The sequence below is a fragment of the Geospiza fortis genome, unplaced genomic scaffold, assembly GCF_000277835.1.
Source record: "Geospiza fortis unplaced genomic scaffold, GeoFor_1.0 scaffold130, whole genome shotgun sequence".
In the NCBI taxonomy this organism is placed as follows: domain Eukaryota; kingdom Metazoa; phylum Chordata; class Aves; order Passeriformes; family Thraupidae; genus Geospiza; species Geospiza fortis.
Window position 1 is genome coordinate 15,013,559 of NW_005054300.1, and position 25,032 is coordinate 15,038,590.

Here is a 25,032-nt window from a genome sequence, read left to right on the forward strand (position 1 = left end):
CGCCCCTTGAGAGTAGCAGAGTCCTGTTTAAGTGCCAAGGAAACTGGAGCTTGGGCAGTGGCTGGGCTGGTGGGTGGTGATCCCGTTGTTACTGTAGACTCTGATGCAGAGCTTGCCTGCTGTTTATGTTTAAATTTGATGGAGTCGCTTCTCTTAGGAGGAGTTGGAGGAGTTGAAGCCACTTCAGCTTTTGATGGCTGAGGTGAATGGCCCGTCACCTGATTAGGGGAAAGGTAGTCCAGTTTGGGAGGAGTTGGTGGCCTTTTGAAAGTATCAGGGTCAAAGATAGATTTCCTTTGTTTTGGCTTTTTATACACAGAGAACTTTTCTGTTTCTGTTGCTGAGATATTGACCATGACTTTTGGCCAGGTACCACCACTATGCTTAGTTCCATGTCCTTTGTCAAAGGCTGTCTCAACCATCACACAGTCAGTTCCTGTTGGTTCGTAAGGCAGCCTCCTGTTGTCCAAGTCAACAGCTCCATAGCCTTGGTCCCCATATGTCTCTGGGCTGAAGGAGCTGAGACTGTGTTCTGAATTACTATGGCAACTGTGCACTGTGTTCCTACGAGAGTCAACTCGTAATGTGTTACTAGGGAAAGGTTTGTGATCACAAAATGAAGCGCTGCCCTGTTCACTCTGCTCCTTCTTGCCATCCATGATGTCTGGATTGAAAATGTCAGTTTGGGTTGAGCTGTTGAGTTTCAGATTTCTTTTATTTTGCGCTTGTATCTCTGATGCATGAACTCTACAGTTTGACATTTTTTCTGAATCCTTCAAATTTTCAAATATATTTTGACCACTCCAAGATGAACTCTGAGGAAAAACCTAAAACAAAAACCACATGTGATCACCTTACTACTGTGGCTGATTTCTGCTTAGTATGAGTCATATCCTAGCCTCCTTAATTTATCTATACCTGAATATACACTTAGTAATGTCTTACAATTCAAAGCACAGAATATCAGATGAAATGAAGCTAGAAAAAATTTGGTAACATTTTCACAACAATTCCAAAAGGGCAATTCTACATGGTGGCAAAAGTACTCAATTGAAAATGAAGGGCCCTGCATTCTACTTCTGCCTCTGATAAGTGATGCCAATAAGATAACTTTCATTGCCCACTTCCACTCAAACATTTAATCTTCTTACTTTCTTAAAACCTCAAGCTCTCTAGATCTGAAATTACAACTCAAAATCCATGTAACAGGGCCAGAATAATGGGACTCTAAACTCAAAAAGCAAAACAGAATAACTATTTCATAGAAATAAGACTGAAAATCAAAGCCTTGTACTTAATCTTCATGATAGCAAGAGCTGAGCTTTGTGCACAGCTCGCTCTTGAGTAAAAGCTAACTTTCTTTAGCCAGCAGGCAGTTTATCTTTCATGTACAAAAGTGCTGCAGCTCTGAAGCAAAACCCAAGAAGCAGCAAGCAATTTTCATCTTGCTTTCAGGGTATGTATAATAATGCAACACACTCTCTGCCCCATCAGACAGTCCATGAAATGTAAGATTATCCATATCATACGTCATGCCCTTCCATCAAAAACCCAAACATTATCTCCTAAACGGATGGTATTCAGCCAATACACCCACAGAAACATTCTTGTTTCAGGTACCATTTCATGTAACAACCAAAAAATAGGAAAGAAGACAGCAAGTTAGTCTCATTTCCTACTAGATGGCACAAGAGCCTTACTTCAGAAATAACTGTTGAGGAAGTGTACCACCAGAGAAATGCAACGAGACGGTTGTCTTTCTCCCATTTTGATATACTCATTTCCTTGCATATACTCTTCCTTGAACAACTAGAGTAATTCTGCACAAGTTCAAGAGAATTCTGCAAATTTAGCTTCTGCTACTCACCTTCATGAGTGACAGAGTAAGGGAATCCCTACAGTTTCGTAACAGAGCTTCACATTCAGTAAGTGACTTATTATCTAGTGCAATGCCATTGATCTGCAGACAAAAGAAATCACAACAGACATCTGTAAATCAAAGGTAATAGGTAGGGAGGATTTCAGGTAGATGATCTCTGAGACAGAGAAAATACTAGTCTACATATGTATATGTGACTGAAATCTGGTTTATGTTTGTGCATTTTCAAGAGTGGAGAATGGACAACTCCTAAATCCAATCTTCTACTCCTACAGGGACACAGGGTGACACCACCAGTTCACTACACCCTCTGTGCAGTTGTACCAGCAGCAACATCTCCCCTTTCACAGGGCACAAACCACACTCATCCTGTAAGGCTCCAAAGGCTGCAGGGACAGACTCCCTCCCCAGAACAGATGACAGCTGTGGTACCAACATTTATAAGACAAGGAACCTCTTATTCAATGAAGGGATGCCTTTTTGGAACTGACCCTTCCTAGTCAGTATAAGATTGCCAGATAGATAGACAGATGGATGTGTATGTGTGTATGTGTATATATATACATATATATATATATATTTACATGTATATGTACGTATATAAAAGCCAAGTGTAAAGAATAAGCTAATGCTTCTGACAAAAATTCACATATGAGCTTGGGAAATAAGCTGCACATTATATTCATCACTCAGCATACAAAAACATAATTTCGAATAAATATCCACTGAATTTACAAAAAGGATTAATTATTGCAAAAATAAAAATTAATTGGAATGTTTGGCATCTTAAAGAGTAGCACCAATGATAACACTTCAAAATAAATAAAAGTTTAACAAGGCAGATGGAATATATTAAGACTTACAGCAATTATTCTATCTCCCACATTAAGGGAACCCTCTTTGGCAGCTGGGCTTCCGGGCACAACAGCAGCAACAAATACTCCATTTTCTAGACTGAGCCCACTATCTGAAATACATGAAGAAGAATTTGATTCTACAATTCAAATATATTGCTCAAATGGCATGTCTGACCTGCCTGCACAAGAAAGAAATATGACTTCCAATCTAGCTGAATTTCAATTTCTGAAAATAATTTCAAAGAAATAACAAGACAGGGAAAACAAGGATTTTGAATATCCCAAAAATTAATATAATCACACATCATGGGGTAGCTGGGTTTAACAGACTTGTTTACACTCCCACAAACATTCCAAACAGGCAAGCCAACTAGAGACAAGTATTTAAAGAAAAAATCAACTACAACCCACCTAAGGACAAAAACAAAACCTGTACTTACAAGATGAAGCTATTATCAATAACAGCATTCTTGGTTTGCTTAAACAAATAATGAAAACTCCCCTCTAGGAGGCCATTAACATGTAAATGTGATTTAAGCAAAGGCTCAGAGAACATGTACCTTTATGTCAAGCCTTATTTGGCTGAACAAACATGTACCATTTACATCCATCCTTTTAGTTATTACCTTTATGTCCAGAAACATTGATGTGAAGAGGTGTTATCACTCGCCCACCTAAAGACTTTCTTCTTCGAACCACCATATTAATAACACCTCCTCCATTTAGAACAGCTTTTATAACTTGCTTTTTATCCTTATTGGTAAGATCCACATCATTTATCTTCAGCAGCCAATCATTCACTCTGGTAGATACACAGAATTAGGTAGGTCAGTTATAAGCACACTTTGCTGGACACAGCACATGAATAATGTTCCATGAAAAGGTATGCAACAGAGCTGATCTCAATAAAATCATCCTTCATTATCTGGAGTTATCCATTCCTGAAAAAGCATTAAATAGCAGCTAAATGAAAACCAGGACTGCTAGTTTGCGCTTCACCAGGAAAAGAATATCCGTAAATCAGTAATGACTACTTCTTGTTTAAAAGCAATGCTTTGTACTGAGAGGAGTTACTAAAAAGCTTCTATCAACACCAAGAATAGCAGATGGTTCCAAATGATCCCTTGCTCTACTTTCCTTTTCTCTTGCCCTCCCTCAATAACTTACCCTCATGTCTTTCCCAAAATTTAAATAAATACAGGTTTGAGGAGATCATAATAATGGAGTAAACAGGGCACAGTGCAACAAAAGAACATCTCAAATTCTTTTGAGTTTTGAGTGCTGAGTCAAACAGTGTTTAATTTCTGTAACGCTTTTAGGCATTGGTCTTAGTGTGATTTTCCAACTAACGTTAATAATATACACGACAAATGATAAAGAAAAAAAGAACTTAAAAAATAAAAATAATGATGCCAATTTTCAACATGCTCAGAATTAGTTTATTATAATCAAAAAACCAACAGGTATCTTCCAAAGTCAGAGCCTACCTTAACCGACCATCAGCAATACTTCCTTTGTCTACTTTGGTAACGAAGATCCCGCAGTCTCCAGGGAGGTACGGCTCGTTCACACCTTCTGCCACATCAAAACCAAGTGCTTTCAAGTCCATATCATCCTAGTAAATATTAATAACAAGTGATTCCACTTGTTCCACAGTGTCTGTTACCAAGAGGGATTACTGTATGTTTGCACTATGGACTTCTATTTACAGGGTTCCTGCATCACGTTAGAATTTTTTATATATAAATATATAAACTCCCATTTCCATTAGTCTTCTGGCATTAGAATGATCCTTCTCTCTCAGATTAAGGCTTAAATAATACAAATGGGAACTTCACCAAAGAGGAACAGAAAAGCAGCTGACCATGTGAAAAGGCCCATTCAGACTCATATAACCTGTTGTAAGGTACAATATTGGTTGTGTAGTAAGAAAACAAGGACATACTTCCTAAGAATGGGGAAAAAAACAACTGGCAAGGTAAGGAAACAGCATTGTGTGTTAGTGGTGAACTCAGGCAGACCTCTGCCGTGGTATGACTAGAGATCTGAAATAAATAAAAATAGCTCCAACATTATGGGAGACCATTTCTAAATACAGATTTAGAGGTGATATTCTACCAAGCCTGACCCATACTAGATAATTCTTGATGTGAAAAATTACAAAAATCTTTAAGAGATTGGTCATTGAACAAAACAGGGAAATTTTCATGTAGTTCTTGCTTTGATAAATAATAAGGTCACTGTAAGGAAAAAAAACTGATCCAAAAAACAGTACATTGGTATCAACTGACCACAAACTGAATTATTATTGCTATTTTCACTGTTAAATAACACACTTCTAAAAATTAGAGAACTCTACTTGAAGCTGTCTACTGGATCAACCATCTCAGCATAATGAAGGGTGATGGTACTTTAAGTTTAAAATCTAACATGAAAAAAAATAAGTAGAGTCTAAAGCAGATGTGTAAGTATGATTCAAGTTAACCCCTCAGAAGGAGAAGAGCATAATGTCTTCAAGGAGTACAAAAGGTGCCTGATAAAAGCTGAAGATAAAGCATGCAAAAAGATCAAGATTTACCAGAAAATAAATTGAGCTAAAGCTCTAAAAAAAAATTAAAATCCTTATGATTCTTCCCAGTGTCCTATGTCAGACAAAAATTTCATAGGGAAGAGCATGAGGCTGCCATAAAATAAGGATCAAGTAGACATCACAGTATCAGAGCTGAAAAGTGAGTATTATTTCTCTCAGTTTTGAGCTGAGTGATTATGTATAACACAAGTTTAATCAGACAGGTGAATTTTAAGCAAAAATAAAACTACTGAAATGTATTAAACTCTATAGTCTCGACTCTGGAATTCAAATGCTGGTAGGTCAGCAAAGATTTTTCCGTATATTTGATCAAGGTTGGCACAGTATTATTACTATAATTTGATAGCAGCAAGTGTAATCCCTATGTTTAAAAAAGGGAAACACATTCAAATGACCTAGTGCACACATTTGATCTCAGCGATGCAAACATATAGAGCCATCTTAGAGGTAAAGAAAAACTAAAGAACTGCACATGAATGGAAAATTCATCACGCTGCAATGTTGTTTAGCACAGGCACATCATATGCTAGACTTACTAATTAATTTAACAGACAATGGAAAAGCAAAATTATTAGCTATCAGTTAAAACAGAGGAGATGGAAAGGAACAAAACTGATGGAGCTGATCACAAGTGCTGAAACAGCTTGGTCAAAGGGGAATTATTATTCCAAAAAGAATTGACAGATGGTGATTCTGATAGATCAACACTGGTACTCAGTTCATCTTATCTTTTCAATATGTATTTCAAAATATAATAATATTAAATGATATTTTTTGTGTCAAAAAAGAAACATACTAGTGATTTTGTAGGGATGCACTACCACAACACAGACAGACTGGAAGAACATAAGAAAAGATGACCCCTGAATACTGCAGTAGAATAAAAGGGATTTGACAGAATTTAATCACTAAAGTTTGTCACTCAGGAATGACAAAGAAATTCTGGTATATACAGAAGCTGTTATAAATTAATCACCATCTGGAAGACTACCTGTGTATTTTATGTGCTCAAAAAAGTTATCATTAACAATGGGTACCAACCAAACATTTCACATAGTAGTGCATACAAGAATTATATACATTGCAGCAAATGAAAAATTTTAGACTACAATAAAAAAAAGTGAAGTTATATGGAGAAAAATACTACTAGGATAATAAGAAGTAGAGGTTATCTGGATTGTTAAACTTAAGAACATTACTTAATATGCCAAAATAGAAAAGAGATTTAATTTCCTCTACAGACAAGCAAGAGATTAGCATCTCCTTTCATCCCAGATTTTCAAACTGAACAGTAATGTTGCCCTAAAAGACATGTTCACCATAAATAAGTACTTTTAATACCTTAAAATTTCTAATCAGCAAATCTAAGCAAAGGTAGAATATATTTATCTTAATGTAAAACATTAACAGGTCCCTTAATATAAAACATTAACTATTTAATGCTAGATTTTAAGGGTTGTTGCCAATAAAAGATTGGCCTCTAATATCACTGTTTCCTTCACTTTTTAAGTTTTGGCTGCCTTGGCAATGCCATGTCTGCAGTGAAGCACAAACTTAAAGACCACTATACTACATGGACCTGGGTACCCTGCAACATGAGATATAGAAACTATTTTTATTTATAATGCATATGAAGAAAACTATAAAGCTTGTATATAACAGCTTGGTTTTATCAACTACTTTCAGGTAGCGGTAACTGCACTTGCTGCTTCCATGTGCACCTACACATTTTTTTGTCAAAGAATAAAGAATTAAAATTACCAAAATCATGTTTTTAATCTTATCTAGTATTTAAAGATTATAACTGGCTTCAGAGCTATCCAATACAAAGACAATGCGGTGTATGATTTTACTTACTCTGTCTTTTTCAAATTCTACCACTTCTGTTTCCCATTCCAGAGAATCTGTATCTATGGCTGAGTCATGGGAACTATGGGCCATCAGTTGACGAAATCTGGCCTCCTTTTCCAATTGATTTTCCATCTTTTCCCTAGGCAAAGAAATTTATTACTTGCAGACACCGACAACCCCCTTTTACATAAACTGAAAAATAATGTTATGATTGTGATGGATATTATATTTGGTTTTCTACATCACAAATCCAAGCTGTCAAAAATTTCTTTTGGTTTCTGTCTTTCCAAAATTTTTTTTGTCTGCTCTCAAATTGACTTTCTATTTCTATATACTGTCTTAACATATTCTTACATTTTTTGCAATATTTTTACATGACTAAGTGCACAACTAGGTTTCCCGCATCTTCCAAAATGCATTTAATTTACCCTCAGATGAGATTCATTAGTATGTAGGGCATGATAAATACCAATGGTAAAACATCTCCCATAAACCAGCGAGTAAAGAGTTGAGAGGAACTAGGCTGCAGTTAATATGACATCAGTGAAAGGATACAAATATTGCTTAAGTGGATCTCCACAGCAGGAAGTTTACACTGGGAGTCTCATTAATAAGATAAAAGAGATACAGTCCAGCATAATAATTTCCATGATAACTAGAAACACAGACAATGCTTCCACACGCAATAACATGAAGGCCTACTGCCAACAGCTGCAACAACATATGGTTCTCTTAAGAACACAGCTAACAAAACAAAGTTTTCATCACCAATTTCAATGCAGTTTGGTCATTTCTCTAACATACTTCAGTTCCTTCAGTTCACGAACAGCATCATTTTTCTGCTTTCTCATGTCATCCAGGTTGCGAAGAGCTTCAGCCAAGTCACTCACGGCTCGGTCTCTCTCCCTCCTTAAGTTGTCACACAAAGTTCTTCAAAACAAAAAGGTTTCAATCTAGTTACTTAAAACCCTATTAAAGTAAACTGGCTTTACCACATTGTATAGTTAATGTAAAATTTCAAAGAGCAGTTTCAAAAGGTTTCTATCTGCAAAATAAAAAAAGATAAGGAAGAAAAAATGACATACGCTAGGTCTTAATTCTTCATCCCTTTGAGAATCTTATTTCTACTTATCTTCTTTAAACTAGCAGAAAATCCCCTTATTTAATTATTTTTCTTAGTTCCTTAGATATATTTAGTAGCAAATAGGTTGGATACTTGTTGTGCATGTCCCCACAGGCAAACAATTATGTGCAGGACTAGAGCTACAGCAGAATTATTAGTATAGCATGCCTAAAAGATTGCACGATTGGCTGTTCCTACACAGCAGTGCTGTTAGACTGAAGGGTATTTACTAGAGACATTTTGGTTATGAAAGCACAGAAAATGACAAAGATCTTGTAAGGTGCCCTCAACATTTTTTAAAAAAATCACCATGTGACAGCTAATGCAGAGGAAGTGCTGGCAAAATCCAGCCATCCTAGAACTGCATCAACTGTGCAGCAGGTGTTACAGACATCACTCAGGTATTATCTAGCAGTTGTTTACCGTATGCTTTCCCTTTCTGCAACAATCTTATCCCGCTCTTGAAAGGCCCAATCCCTCCTACACTTGGCTACTTCTGCTTCCTGGACAGCTTCCTTTAGTTCTTGTGACATTGCCTCATATTGCTTCCGAAGCATTTCAATTTCTTTGTTTGCTCTTTCTATGTCTAGGGTAGCAGAATCTTGTATCTAGGAATTAAGAAACACAGATAAGTATTTTAGGCACAATTTTTAGATACATATGCACAAACAGCTTTTGCTATCTGTATGTTGCCTGATGTATTCAATTCTTATGATTTCATGAAAAATATTCATTTATTTCAGCAGCAACTTTGGGAGGGTTGGGAGGAAAGATAATGCTGTAATGCATTTCATGCAGCAGCACACAAATTTGTACAACTACGTGAATAAGAACCCTCACTTGAAAATAACATCAGTGAATGTGTCATATTTCAGAGATGACATTCTGTGCTTCAACTTTGATCTGCTTAGCAGACAGGAAAAACCTTCAAGTATACTTAGAAATCAAGATACACTACCATATGCAATTGCATATAGTATATATATAGTATAGAAAGACAACACATATTTCCCACATTAACACCTATTATTTACCCTGAGACAACAATCCCAAGACCTGGGATTCATACAGGTCTCTTAAATCCAAAGCAATGAAACTGAAGAGCAATGGAATTGAAAGAAAGTTTTTATTTAATGCTTCTTGTTTTTGATAAGAATTACTTTATTTTTAAGTTACCTTGTCCCTCCAAAACTCCCTATTTTGAATAAGAGAGATGGTGACAACAGTAAGACAAATACACAAAGAAAACTCCAAGCTTGCAGCACAATAACACAAGCCAACTACAACAGTACAGCCCATCAGAAGCTGTGGGCTTGCAAACAACTGCGTGTGGTTAATTTCAAGAATGTAAATGAAACTAATCAATCTAGACTTATTGACTTACAATTTGGTTAAAATGTAAACTTTTTCTATTCATATTTACAAACAACCTTAACAAGAAGCACAACTGCGTTTCTTTCAAATAAGAATTTCTGTCAGCATGTCTTGAAGAACATACATGTACATGTTTGTATTTTAGAGTGACTTGAGAAAAAGAGGGAGGACTCCCAATGTGCCCAGACCTTTAAAGTCTTGCAAGTTACTGACCTAACTAAGCTAAGAAAGAAAAAGGCATCATTAAAGGCATCACTTGCAATACCTGACGGGCTTGATAATATTCCCTTAGCAGATGGTCTCTCTGGATGATAGCTTCTGTTCTCTCTTTCCTGGCAACATCTCTTTCTTCCTTCACTGTCTCTATATCCTTGCAAGCTTGATCAAGTTCCTTCTGGGCCTCAGCTTTGTCCTTCACTTCATGACAGTATTTTTCCAGTAACTCATTCCTCTCACAAATCGCTCGATCTCTTTCCACTAGAGCAGAGTTTAGCTCCTAAAACAAGATCCATCATTTGTAGTAGGTTAAGTTCAGAAGGAAACAGTTCATCTTTCCAATTGAATACATGTCACGACACCTTGAAAGTCTAGAGAGTTTACCACTAATGTTCTGAAAAATGGGGGCAGATCACATTACATACAAGTAAGTACTAGCAAAGAATATTAAATGTGGTATTAAAAAATATCACACCATCATATGGGCACAGTGCTTTGTCAGAAGTAAGCAAGATTCTGGGAGCACTGATAGCTTTGAGGAACCTAAATGAGAAAAGGTTATTAATCAGACAGACTTGGTGTTTTTTAAAAAAACTGTTGTTAAATATGTCAAAGGGTAAGAATATATCACAAATATTTTTAAACAACTGCTTCAGTTCTACAGGACTGAAATAATTTAGACAACTTAGCTACGTAAGCATCTTACAGCTTCTCTATAAATTTTAAAGGAACATTAAAGTTGTACGCCATTAAAATAGCAATGTGCTACAGAAGGTTGAAGATAAAACTACAATATTCTATAAAGTGGAATGACAGTACATTTTAAGTGTGGAATTCAACTGCATTGTAATAAAAAAGATAAGGCAAATGTAGTAGCGTTCTAAAATAATATCTGCCCCTCTAAAATTATTTAAATTAGACTTCCCATTAGAAGCATGGGATATTGAAACAATCCAATTTCATGCCACTACATTTCCAAGATGGCTCAGGTCTCTATAAGCATTCAGTCAATGGCTACAAAGAAGTCCTCCTACACATAGTCACTCCTAGCTGGAAACTACTGATGTTTCGATTGCTAAAAGCTCACCAGAGACAGCTGGCATCTCAAAAGCAAAAGAAACAGTTGAAGTGCTTAAGGATAGAAAAACATTATGTCATAAAATGATTTTCATTTTATTTACTTCTACAGTTTTTAAAGAATAAAACTGAATATTTAGAGCACAGTTGACAATTGCATTTTGCCATACTAAGAGAATTGTTTTTGAGATGCGCATCTAAGAAAGGCTAGTCAGACTTTTAACAACAGCATGAAGAGCGCCATTTCTGCTGTAGAGTGCAGATGAGCACTGAATTAATGACTCACTCTGTAGGTGAATCTCAATTACCACAACGCCCAAGTACTTTCAACACCAGTAAGACCTTCCTTGCTCAGTATCCCTGAAGAGAGAAAAATCCCTGAACTGTCTGTTGCTGCAGGCTAGTTTTAGTAGTGAAACCAGCATTTTGCACAGTTTAACTATAGATTGTATAAAACCCGCATTCAAATGTGTGTATAAAACCCACACAATAACATTAAGTCTTTTTCTGCAAGCAGCTGAGATCAAAGTCACCAAGGCTGAGGGAAAGCTCTCAGCAATACCTTCACTAAACCAGAATTTACAGTCCTTTAAAGTGTTTGGAAAAAATACACACTACCACAGTTTAATTCAGCACGCTCAATATAAACCATCTGAACAGGAGCAGCCATTGCCTCTGGTGGCCAGTGATAAAATTTCACTACTGTCTTTTTCCTAGGACATTTGCACAAAATTACAACTACACAGCACAGGGGAATGCACCATATTTGGCACTGACTGGAACAGCTTCTGTTTGATAACAGTAGAACAGTTTGAGTTGAATGATTCTGAATTTGTGAATTACTTTTATATTTTACGGAAGTTCTCACACCTGAATATAACATAAGGACAAACTATAACAGATCTGTTAAACTGAGGGGAAAACTGACTACCACTGAAATGAAACATAACATTCTAAGTATTTGCCAGAGTAAAAGATTATGCTAAACAAAAAAAAAACATTGGAGAAAAGAGAGGGGGAAATCTCTAACATCCAATCCCTGGCTTTGATTGGGTGAGTTCAGGAGACCTTAATCCAAAATTGTCCATCAGGGGAAAAATAATGAGATTTCTTCTATAATTTATAAATACCAAATCAGTACACTTTAGATGTCTATTAAACCAATAAGTTTGGGCATGTGTTACTAATAAAAGTTTACATGTCTAACTTGGAAATTAACTGTGTGACCTCAGCAGTAGCTGCTCAGATATAATGCTAAAAAAAAAAAAATCAACCTCTTCTCCATTTAAGTTGCTTTACAATTTCTCTAGGACACCAAAGATGCAGTAGAAAACACAAGCTTCAGGGAAGAAACTACATTTAAAATTACCTAAATGAGTTCAGTGCTGTTTTAAACAGTCAATGAGCACTACATTATAAAGCACTTAGAGGCGCCATATATCCCAAGAAAAGTGAAAACCACTAAGTTGACTTTTCAGAGAGCACCAGAACAACTATGCACTGAGAGGGCAATCCCACTTAGGTGGGACATATTTCAGGATACTATTTCAAGATGATCGATGCATTGATTGATACATTTTTTTAATACTTCAAAAATTTTGCTGAGAAGAGTCATAGCCACAGGAAAGAAAAACAAGAACAAAAAGAAAACTTAAGTACGGCTATTTTACGCCTTTCAGAATATTACAGCAGCATTTATTTCTGATTTCTGAAGGGCTGCTTCTGGGAGTGAAGAAAAGCACGCGTCTCTGCCTTGCCAGCACCACACTCCCCAGTCCTAGGCTCCTGCTGGTTCTTGTTCAAACACCCCTTTAAGTCAATACCCATGCATTTAAAACTTTAATTCCCTATTGCTTAAGGCATTTTGGCAAATTACTCATAGTGCCACAATGACAGATACAACAAATTGGAACTGAACAACTAATTGTGGCTATTTCCGTGAGTATTCCTAACCTACCCTGATCCCACTGAAATCAAGAGATGTTTTGATTGGCTTAAAGGCTTTGATGAAAGTAGAAGAGGTATGAAACATGAAAACCTCACTCACTGTAGAGCTGAATTACTGAGCTGACAAATATGCAGGGTTGGAAAATATGACTTCCTAAAACCAGAATTTAGTCATACTTAGAAGCTCTGATGCCACATGTCACAGTTCACTTATGTTCCTCAAAAAATCATGTTATTTATTTAAAAGAAAGCTCCACCTCTAATTTTTTGTAAGAATATTTTGTTCAGATGTAATGCTATGAAGAGTAAAATAAGATTGATAGGCAATGGAATACATTTCCTTGTATCTATTTCATGCTGAATTAAGTATTTGTAAACCAAACAGTAAAGTGAATGCATGTCAGCAGAAATGAAACTGAGCAGCAAACTGTTCTGCAAATCATAACAGCTACATTCTGACATGGCTGTTAAACAAGCATTTCAAGAACATATTGGAAAGTTCTGGTTTTACACACTTTAAGGCATGCCTAAATTCTAAAGAAAAAAGTCTTGAAAATATCCCCTTGAACTTAGAGGCAGTAAAAGGGCAAATGAGTAAGAACATGCATGTCAGCACAGGCTTTGCCTAAGCATTTGAGATTACTTGATCATGTAGTGCCTTAAGTCACAGCAGATAGTATCCAGTGGTTCCTGTAGAGGTTAGAAGTTTAAAATCATGGATATTTAGAGCTATATTATTATAGAAAGTATTACTTAAGAAGATATAAAAGACTAACACAGCAAAGGAAAGGATTTATAATATGCAGGACAGGATTAAGTGTATAGCAAATTTCAGCTGGCAGGTACTCCATTCAAACATGGACATTGACAGCAAAAAGGTATGGTATAGGAAAACATCAGAACACAATTTCCTCTTTGCAGCAGATTCCTATTTTCCATTAATCAGTTATACATTCCTGGTTCCAGCATCAACAACACAGATTCATTTCCCTTCCCCACTAAAACAACAGCTTAGTACCTGTCTCAAAGCTTCCATCTCTTCACTGGCCACTCGCTTCTCAGAAGAAGTGTTCTTCAGCTTGGACTCAGCAAGCTCCAGTTCTGTTTGCAGCTTATCTACCTCTTTGATTACTTGATCCCTCTCACTCATAATGAGGCGGTACTCATTGAAAACCGAATCCCTCTCTTCCTTGTATTTTTCTGCATCCTTGGCTGCTTTCAGCTGCATTGTTTTGAACCTTGTCACCTCTGACTGCAATCTCTCCATCTCCCTCTGCAACTCTTTGTTCTGTGCTGTGGCATTGCTTAGTTCCTGCTGTACTGATTCAAACCTGAAAACAAGTGGAAGCATCAGTAAGACACTTGTTACTCATTTTATACATTAAGGATCTGGCTGCATAACCACATATATCCATGGATAAAACGTAATGCCAGAGGACTTGTTAGAAAATGTATTCTCTATGCTGCAAAATAACCACTGCTTTAGGAATGTTAGTGAACCTTAAGGAATACTACAGAACTTCTTTAAGGACTGAACCATAACAATTATAAAGAACCATTTACGAATGTCGAGAAAATAATTTTTGGCTTTGGTCTGTGGGAGTTGTGTATCATCCCTAACAGTCAATGAAACCATTCTTAGCACACCCATGGATGCTCTCTGCAGTCCTCATGTGTGCTGATATCCTTCCTACCCCATATGGTTAACTGGGCAGGCTTGGTGTCAAGGAGCAGAGAGGGGGTAAGTGTGCTTTGAGTGTTTGTGCCCTTCTATTTTAACACGTGTACTGCTCGTAGCAGCACATTCTCAGTGAAGCAAGACTCCCAAACACCTGCAGCCAGAGAACTCTGCTCTTCCCTAAAGCCCTGTCTCACAGTCCCCCACAGTCTGCCATTCTAACACCATGAAAAGTTAACTTAGGCTTGAGATGATCTTCATTTGCAAAACACATGTAGAAATTATATTCCCTTACTGATTTGCTTTTAGTATTTAAAAAAAGGAGATATATACACATATATACAGGATTGCCATAAGTTAAAGAATTTGTTTGGAAACAAGTCTGAAGTTTAACAAAATTCTGGTCATGTTTGACTCCTATATCTAGAACTAAAAATAAACATAGGTTGAAAAGTAGAGTATCCCTTTCTCACACAAGCTAAGCACTGGTTAGAATTGCTCATACAATTCCAAAACCGGAAATGGGAAACCGTTTTCTTAAGAAAATTTCTCCACCATTTCTCCAAATTAGCATCCCAATCACACATTCTAGAACCTTCCAGAAAATTTTATATAAATGCACATGGTTACTCATCACAGCAAGATTACATACACTAGAGGAAAATTTCAGAAAAAAGATTAGAAAGGTATTTGTGATTCTAGCACAATGGAAGTAAGATGCTACATTAGCACTGATAAGTCAAAGGTATGAAAATTCAGTTATACCTCCTAAGAGAGGAAGAATATTGCTGCTGGAAATGAATTGCTGTGTCCCTTTGCTTCATGAGCATGTCAATCTGTTTCTGCAGACGCCTGTTCTCCTCCTCAGCCTGTTCCAGGCGGCTCAGGTCCGTGTTGTGGCTCGCGATCTTCTCGTTGTACCGTTTCCTCAGGGCGTCATAGTCCTTCTTCACTCCCTCCAGCTTGTCCATGGCCGTGTCGTAAAGTTTATTTAGTATCTCTGATGATCCATTTTGCTTCATAACCTTAAAAAATGCCAGAAGCTCTATCAATAATCTTTACTGTTAATCAGTTCAAGCAATTTGATTTAAAATGTATACATAAGAAACAAAATTAGAACAAAAACACATAAACCAATTTCAGTAATCATTCTTTTTAATGACTAAGGAAACTCTGAACTTCTTTTAAGTGCCACTGTTACTCTAAGCATTATTACATCTGCTTTCTGTTGAGTTAAACGTCTGCTTTATCACAAGGCACAAGTGTATGAAAATCTCTCTCTTATGGCAATTGTTATGAACACCTATTAAACCCAAGTTGTTTTTGAAGAACTTGTAGTTTTAACAAGAGGTAATTGCTACTTGATTACCAAGATGATAGTGGTAATTTAGGAGATGCCCACAAGGTGGCATTCATGATAGGTTGCTTGTACCCTCTGAATTAATTAAATAATTAAAAGCATAATGAAAATAAGATCTACCCAAAATATGTTATACACTCGGGCATATTATTTTAATATTCATACAATATTTCATCTGAGAACTTCCCACAGAGGTTTGGGTTTCAAAAAGCATACATAAAAGATGAACAGGAAGAGAAAAATCCATTTAAACATGAATAAAGCCTGACCTGAATCTTAATTTTAAATTAATTTACATCATTGTAGGAATCTTGCTGTACATTGCAACACTGATGATACATGACCAGCAGCAACATAAGAAAGTCCTAATGAGTGTCAGCAAATCTAGTCCTTGTTCATTCTCAAAAGGCAAAAAATACGCCTGAAATAAAGCAGTAAGATTTCTATTTTTTCTTTTGTTCCATGCTCCTTTTTTCTGGTTTTGTCTTTTAAATTGAAATCTTGCCCTGATGGAGCAGTGGGAAGAAACAGGAATGCTCCATACAGAGAGGTGCCAGGAATTATATAATACTAACATTAGCCTACAGAGGTATATCCCTAACTATCTGAAAATAAAAAAAAAATACTAAAGAACTACAAGTAAGACAGAAGAAAATATAAGCACTGTAAAAATTTGAAACCCAACATGCAGCAACTATCCTGCACAAATGGGCTCCTCATTTTTTCTATCTTTTATTTGAGAAAGGACCAGTTCCTGGATGAACATGGATGAACCTGGATGCCTGCAGACCAGAAGGGAAGGGGAGAACAAGAGGCTGCCCACTCTTCACTGCCCAGAGGTAAAGGCTAACAACTGTCACTGCTAATAAACCACTTGGCTACACAGGCAAGATAACGGAACAAAAGTTCTGCAGCCTGACACTGGTCTCCTTTAACTAACCAGGATATATAAAAGTGGCCCTGGAACAAGACTGCACTTGGGCTATTTCCAACATATCCAAATCCTCAGTGGATTCAGCAGCACAGCCTGCACAGAGCTGGACACATTATTAGCCAGCATGCTTCAGTGAACCATTTCAGATAAGCTGCACACGTGGTAAACTGTAGGCATACATAACATGCAAATACACAGACTTAAACCCACTCAGGAAAGCCATTTTCCTGAAGACTACTTCCCAAATGAGTTTAAGAACAGCTTTGACAACAAATTATTTAGGAATTCAAACAAACCAATTTTCACTGTCTAAAGCATATATGGAATGCATTTATGTTGAAAACACACTAAATAATTAAAGAAGAATTTATACACAAGAATTTTGATGGAATTCAGCATAAACTTGCTAACACAGACCTACCAAAGGTAGATGGAGGCACCAGTGCAATAAACATCTCCCATTCAAATTCCCAATGAAAGAAAGTAAATAGTCCCAGCTGGCCCAAGGAACACAGCCATGGCAACATGAAACTCCATATGTGAGCAGCAGAAACTTAAGCTGGTCAGCTGCTACACAGCAAATCCATGACAATCCCACACAAAGAGTAATTTGATCAAAAGCTTGTGCTTTCTGAGGCCACCAAGATGTATTTTGTTATGGCTTGACAATGAAACAACAAGTCAGAGGGATCGACAGAGAGTTAGACTAATTCATATGAGAAATTACAGGGACAAGATAAGACTTTGGCACCCCTTCAAGACACCATGAATCACTCTGACAAGCTGAGAAATGGAGTTAGAAGATTTTCCCACTAAGAGTCACATACATCATTTTCTTTAAAGGTTTAATCATGATGTTGACATAAGACTAGATTTCTCTAAATCAATCCTGACAATGATACATCAGCCTCCTTCTATGCTTCCAGATAATTCCAAGCTTCAGGACAGAATGTCAAAATAGAATAGCCTTCTCTCAGAGGTTTTACATCCGTTTTGCAGACTGGGAAACTGAGGCACATACCAATTATGCTATTTGTCCAGGCTGACACAGTATCTGCTATCTTCTGAACCAAGCCACTGAACAGTTTCACACCAGAACTCACAAGACAGCGTTAGTAAAATGGATAAAAAGAAAGAACCAATCTTCACTCCTCTTTGCACTATCTTCAAGCACCTCCTAAAGTACCACTCAGCACATCCAGCTTGCTTTGACCTTTGCCCCTCCTGCCCTAGCAAATAATTATTTTGGCTTGCATAGATTTTGCTTCTGAAGCCTAATGTTTGACTTGCAAGTTTGCCCTGTGAATCAGCCTACACACATTGAACCCAGATACTCTGTTTAACCATTCCACATGGTACTGTAACAATGCTAACTAAATGAACCGACGTTTTCCTAGGCGAACAGTGGACCTGATACAACCAGTTGCTCCTTAGCACTACTATTTTTTTTTTCAGAATATGTAAATAACACTGACCTGAAGGCAGCCTGTGATACAAAGTTGAAATGTCCAACCCTTCCAGTCCTGAAAATTTTGTCTCTTTTTGTTTCAAGTTCAAAAACATGAATCAACCTTTCATGATTCTTCCCAAAAAACCAACAACAAACATTGTATGCAAGCTTAAGGTAAACCCTGTCCCATAAAATACCCTAGTAAAACAGTCATCTTTTTAATCACTTTGCAACTTAAATTTCCGATGCCTTTCTACCCATTTAAAAAATATCATGCAAATACCATCTTCATGTACACTTCTTCATCTCTGCATTTAAATACACATTTTTTTTCCAGTTAGACAAAGAAAATCAATTAGTAATCAAGATATCATTGTCTCCCCAATACTGTACAAGGCAAGGAGGCTGTTTGGGACCCAGTAAGAGACTAAAGGCAGCAATGCTGCACATTGCCATTTCTCTATAGAAGGAAGAAGCCAGGATCTCTTCCAGCACACCCTGCAGGCCGTGGCTCACCTGCTGCTGCTGGCTGCGCAGGTCTGTTATCTCCTTCTGATCCTCATCATGCAGCCTCTTCATCTCCTCACAGGACTGCTGCAGGTGGTTGTGCTCCCTCACCAGCTGTGTGTTCTTCCTCTTCAGGGTGTCCATGTCCTCCTTCAGCTGGGACTGGTCGCTCAGCAGCCGGCTGTGCAGCGTGCTGTCAGGGCACACAAAAAACACTCTTAGAGGCCAACTTGCAAGGACAAAGTCCTGGAGTAATTCATTTCAAGCATGAGTTTCCTACCAAGAAAGCAGGTCAAACAAATTCAGTTCTGGATATTTGTGTATTCCAAGCACCAGGGAAAAAAAAAAAACAAAACCAGAAACCAACAGGGGCTTAAGTGTGAAAATACACAGACATAGACAGCACCCTTAAACCTCATCAGAAGAGATGATGGATTTATGCCACCTGTCAACGCCATTTCATAGCCATTAAAAGCAGGCAGACAAACACAAATAGCATAATATGATGATTCCTGAGATAATAGCCATTATCCCACCCATCATTTCCACTTTGTCTTGAGCTCTTGAGCTGAGCAGCAGCTAAACAAAACACAGATAAAAATGACAAAAAGCTCCTTGTGTGCTACTCTTTCAAAAACACAAAACCCATTAAACCATCAAAAAACTCCACAAACAAGAAAATCACACTGTGTATGTTTCAACTACACTCAAGATAAAAATTTCCCCCGAAGTTCCTTATGCCAGCTATAATTATTGAAATAAATACACTCTCACTTAAACAGCTGAGAGCCACATGAGGAGGTTATAACTCAGATTAAAATTCAAGGTACAAGTCTAAAATTAGACTAAACCAATGCTGAAAAACAGCAGATAAGTCAACTGAATGTATTTTACTACTACAGATCAAAACTTAAATGTAGGATACTGACAAGTATTTCTATTGTTGAAACAGAATGATTCTACTTAAACTCTCATACTTGCTGGTAAATATTTAAATATGTATTTATATATAAAAATTTGTGTTCTAAGATACGTTGCATTTCTTCCTTATGAAGTGAAATACCAATGCTCCCTGCATAGAATGATGAAAGCATTAAAAAAGTTTCCTTAAAATTAGAAAACCCTGTTAAAAAGAAAAAGGCATTTTCACAAATTATATTCCCAATTACATTCCCACAATCAAGCATATGTAATATTTGCATGCAGACTACTAATCTGCTCTCATTCAGATTGCAGTGCAAATGATAAAGTCTTTAGAAAGCAAACTTTTTTTTAAAAAAGAACACAGGGCTTTAACAACTACTGCAGGAGAAAATAACAGTTGAATTAGACCTGTGTTATAACTTACACAGATTGTCACAAGAACTATCGCAATCTATTAAAAGAGAGTAAAAAATTCCATTCTCTCAGATTATATTCTGCTCTCTAGCCTGATAGTAAAACTGCTAGATTACAACTTCAAATTAGTAATTAGGTTTCTTTTTTGATCCCATGAACATACTGGAGTTTCTATCTCAAATTGCTAAAAGTAAAACAGGCAGTCCATACTTGATCATGTCAAACGGGCCAGAGATGTTTTATCTAATGGATTTTATCCATCTTGCAATTTAAGTGGAAAATAGCATTAAAAAAATTAATTGATTATCACATTCTAATACCATATGATAGCGCACAGACTGGTAAACTCTTACCTTGCACAGCTTTACTAATACTTACTGATAAAAATCTGCCTCTTTTGCTGCTTCTTCACACCTTTTCAGTGTCTTGGTGTGCTGGTTCTGCAGAGACTGTAGGTCTGACATGGCCTTCATACACTGAATCTTCAGCCTTTCATAATCATGATTTGGTTTTGGACTAGGCCTAGCATAGAAAAAGAATATGGGGTCAAACATCAGGTACTAAAGTGAATGGAAAGCCTGAGAAATTAGTATGCAATAAAAGTGCTATCACACAACTGTTGACACTTAGGTTATAGTATGTGTTAATTTAAATATTGACCAATTCCCTTTAAGATGGAGCCACTAATAAAAAGTCACTGACTTGAACTTATATAAATTTTATATTGCAATGTAACATCTCATAATGGGATGATTCTGTCTAATTATCACTAACATGGCCAAAAATACTGAACCTGCATGTTCCTCTCTAATGAGCAGCGACACAAGCACAGAACAGAACTTCCACTGATACAAGAACGAGTCCATCACAGCACACTTGGCTTTCCTGGGCCACCACATTCAAGTGGCAGTGACAAAGCCCAGACCTGCAGCGAGGGCAGGGCTAGAAGAGGCTGCCAAAGTCAGCTGGGCATGAATGGAGACCTGGGCTTAACAAAGCTTCTCAAAGGCAGCATCTGGAGGACCTTGTCCTTAACTCCCCAGGAAGGACAGTTAGACTTGAGACAAAGACTTCCAATAGAATATCAAACACACACATATGTGCTGGAAGAGTTTGACCTGTTTGACCAAGTCATTGTGCTGAATTACACACCTCTTTATATGCTACCATATTCTTTTAAGCTACTGTAAATAATGGGAAACATGTCAGAGTTTACCTCACATTTCTATAAGATAATTATTTGAACAAAACTTGGGTTATTAGAAATCTCCAACACAATACAATCTCCAACAAGCATTTTTCAGTAAACAGAAAAAAATAAAAGCCAAAATCCATCAAAATAAATTTTTTTACTCAAATTTCTGTTGTATGATTGGGAGAGCAATTTTCTAAAATAATCTTCATGGTCAATCAATAGACAGTATAGATTATATGTAGAATGTACGCTACTTGTACATGACACCTTTTTTTGTAGATTAGAATGAATTAGATTTGTACATCATGGTAGAAACTAAATTAGCAGGATTATATCTTCTTGCTTTGTAGCACTAAGCTTCTAAGAGACTCTGAATTGAATTGTTCCTCCTCTGTACAGTCACAGGATTTTTCACATCATTGAATTTTCTAGTTTCAAAATCAAGCTTCTGACATCCATCCCTGTATCATCTCCTGAGTCTCTTATAACCCCACAGGCAATGAGAAAAAAAAGCCAAGCAAATCATCAAAAGAGGAAACTAATGCCTCCAAAAGAAAACAATTGCTTTCTAATTCAACCCTGCTTGTTCTCATATCAGATTTGCTCCACTGCTGCACAGATCACTCTTCCTTCCCTCAAACCTCAAACTCCTCCAAATGGCTTCTCTGTAAGCACAGCCTGAAAAGCCATCAGAATTTTCTTTGCCTCATACAAAAAACAGCAACATAGATTCTAGAACTGAAATGCAGCTCGCAATAGAATCAAAATTAAAATGGTTTTGCACTACTGAAGTGGTAACAGTTGTTAGAAAAATAATAATAATAAAAACCCAAAACCTAAAAAAAGAAATGCCAGCCACATCTGGTTCACAGATTTTCTGGGGTGTGTGTTTGATATAAGGTACTTTTTGGCAACTCAGTTGCATATGGGTTCTGCATAATGAGGCCTTCAATTGCAATCTTCCTTTTCTCCTTTCTCTAGAGAAGTGCTTCTGAGGAAAAACAAAACAAAAACTCCTTCCTTGATTAATAAACTTCACTAACAATTGAAATCCAGACTCACATAACGCAATCAAATGTTCAAGTCTTGCCTACACGGGTGTCTTTTATGGTATTTTTAAACTCATTCTTAATGGATATCAAAAGCAGTAATGTTACTCACACAGTATTACAGATATCCCTGGAACTAGTGAAGGGTTATTCTTTTAAAATACAGGCATAGTTAGCATAAGTTAAACTTGATTTGAAATGTTTACACCCTTGACAGAATCACTAAAACCCAAGTTATTGATTTAAATTAAACCTCAGGGCAAAATTATTGAAAGTAGATACCATCTGTCCACCACAGTCTTAAATGACAACATTAATTGGAGTACAGTTTAACTCTCAGCTGTGACATTAAGCTTACTGCAACCTATTAACTGTTGATGTTCATATTAAACTATTAGGCCAGTCTGAAAGCTATGGAGAAACTAGTTCTACAAGTCTAACATCCATCATATGTGTTTCATATGTTGCTGAAGTAACACTGACACTATTAAAAAAAAAAAAAACAACCAACCAAACAAAAATCCACAACCAAAACAAACCAACACCCAAATCAACATTAAAAACCCAACAAACCACCTATAAACATATGGAGACCATGAAGGTTACTACACAAGTTAGCCAACCTACACGGTGAGGAAGGACCAACAATGCCATCAACAACATTGTGCTCTCTACCTCACATACAAGAAATAAAAACCACATGGATATCCTAGGCCATATGTTCCACACTGCTGTTGAAAGGCTTTATGCCTCAGCAAGAAAAACAGGAATAAGAAGGAATATTGGTGAGAACTCAAAAATCAAAACTGTTGCAAGACAACAGTCCATTCCACTGCATGTAGTGGCTGACTCTTGTTTAAGCAAGACCACCAGAGCTTTATGCTAAAATGCCCTAGAAAATACTTGAAGTTACAATTCCAATAAAGGAGAAGTATCAGTTACTACTTTGGAAGCACTTTTTCAAACATTAACAAAATGTAAAATGCTAGTGCCAAAGGCCCAACTGTTTTTTCTGATATTTGTACAAGAACTTCAAAAATCCTTCATGCGATAGTGGAATTACCCTGGCCATAAAATAAGGCCACAGTGAGACTGACATTTACATATATCTGATGCTCACATAAAAGCTAATGCCAACCACAGGTCCAATTTTGTGGGCAATCCTACCTAACACCTTTTAAGGGGTTATCATTTACTAATGTAACTACAACAATTATTATAGATGACACACAAAACAGTCTCTTATGAAAGACAATTTTTAGGGAATTTATTTGTGTTGCGGTTCTCTTCTACTGTTACTATTATGTGAGTAATAACAGCAGGTTTAAGTCCATAAAGTGCAACTTGAGCATGCTAAATTACTTGGTCAAATCTTCACCTAATCTCCAGCACACATGCACACACACAGTCACTGTCAATCCACAGGCACAGCATGAGCAATCCTACTCCTGTCCAGCAGGATGGCACATGCTGATCTGATTCAGCACATCACAATCCACTGTTGTGGCACCTCTGCCACTGCTCTAGACTTAGTCAACATTTGCTTTGGAAAACAGCTCTCTGTTTTGCAACCTCCTCAGCCAGCACAGTCCAGACTGCAAATGTGCTGTGAGCTATTGTGAAGCATCTACGGTGACGTGCCAAGGTCTGCCTCTGCACCACCTGTGTTTGGTACAGCCATAGTTACAGCAGCACATACAGCCAGGAAAATAAAGCCAGGGTAGTAAAAGTCACCACCCACATCATCATCTCTCAGCTTTCACACTTCAGTATTAACAGTTTACCAAGTCTAGGCTTGGACTCCTGGAGGGATGAAGATTAGTTTTATAAGAGGAAAGAATTCAAAAAGCTAAACAAATACCAGTAAGATTTCAAAAATACAGAAATGTGTATGCAGATGGGAGCAGTAGTTGCTTTTACACTGAAGAAAAATTATGTCAATAATAATCTTCATTCATGTTCTACTCTTGAAATACTGGATTGTTTGGAAGCCAGCATTCTCCATCTAATACGTACTGTCCAGGGACTGCCCAAATACAAGGTTTACTTTGATGGGCTGTTCTGGAAGCTGTAAACGTTCATGTTTTATATAACATACAAATCCTACACTGAAAGTAAAGGATTGATTTGAGAAAGAGAAAACTAGGGCAGGCTAGAGGACAGCTCATCAGAACTTGATTAATAGCATCCTGGATTATGCAGAAGATTATTGTGAGCTATAAAATCCTCTATGCCTAAGATCTAGCAACTTCAAAGAAAAAATCCTTCTATTTAACTAACTGGAAGCTGAGCAGAAGATGTTGACATTTGACAATCTCTTCCCTTCCCATCCCCACAATGCTTTGAGATGGTTACAAAGAAGATGATTCTCTTAAAGGAGCCCCTCAGAACTCAAGGAGGGAGGAAGGGGGCATTAAGATGAGAACCTACCGAGTTTATAAAACCTCCAGATTCTCTCAATGCCAGTTCACTGGTTCAAATCTTAACCTTCTCATACACACAAAAAACTTAGTTAACCACCTGACTGCACAGACCAAGCTGATTAAGTAACAAGCAAGAACAACATTAAAGTTCAGAAAAGTTACACATGATGTCAACACCTCCCAA

At 37.0% G+C, this 25,032-nt stretch overlaps 1 protein-coding gene across 1 annotated transcript in view; it reads right to left on the reverse strand.

Annotated features, from left to right (window-relative positions):
• Nucleotides 1-25,032, reverse strand: part of DLG5 (discs large MAGUK scaffold protein 5) — a 61,775-nt gene that overhangs the window by 24,748 nt on the left and 11,995 nt on the right. The window contains 13 exon segments of the mRNA XM_031062190.1: nt 2-827; nt 1,868-1,960; nt 2,743-2,846; nt 3,363-3,538; nt 4,224-4,351; nt 7,184-7,316; nt 7,982-8,107; nt 8,724-8,908; nt 9,940-10,170; nt 13,933-14,245; nt 15,358-15,617; nt 18,853-19,036; nt 20,560-20,703. Coding sequence (XP_030918050.1) covers nt 2-827; nt 1,868-1,960; nt 2,743-2,846; nt 3,363-3,538; nt 4,224-4,351; nt 7,184-7,316; nt 7,982-8,107; nt 8,724-8,908; nt 9,940-10,170; nt 13,933-14,245; nt 15,358-15,617; nt 18,853-19,036; nt 20,560-20,703 — 2,903 coding nt within the window.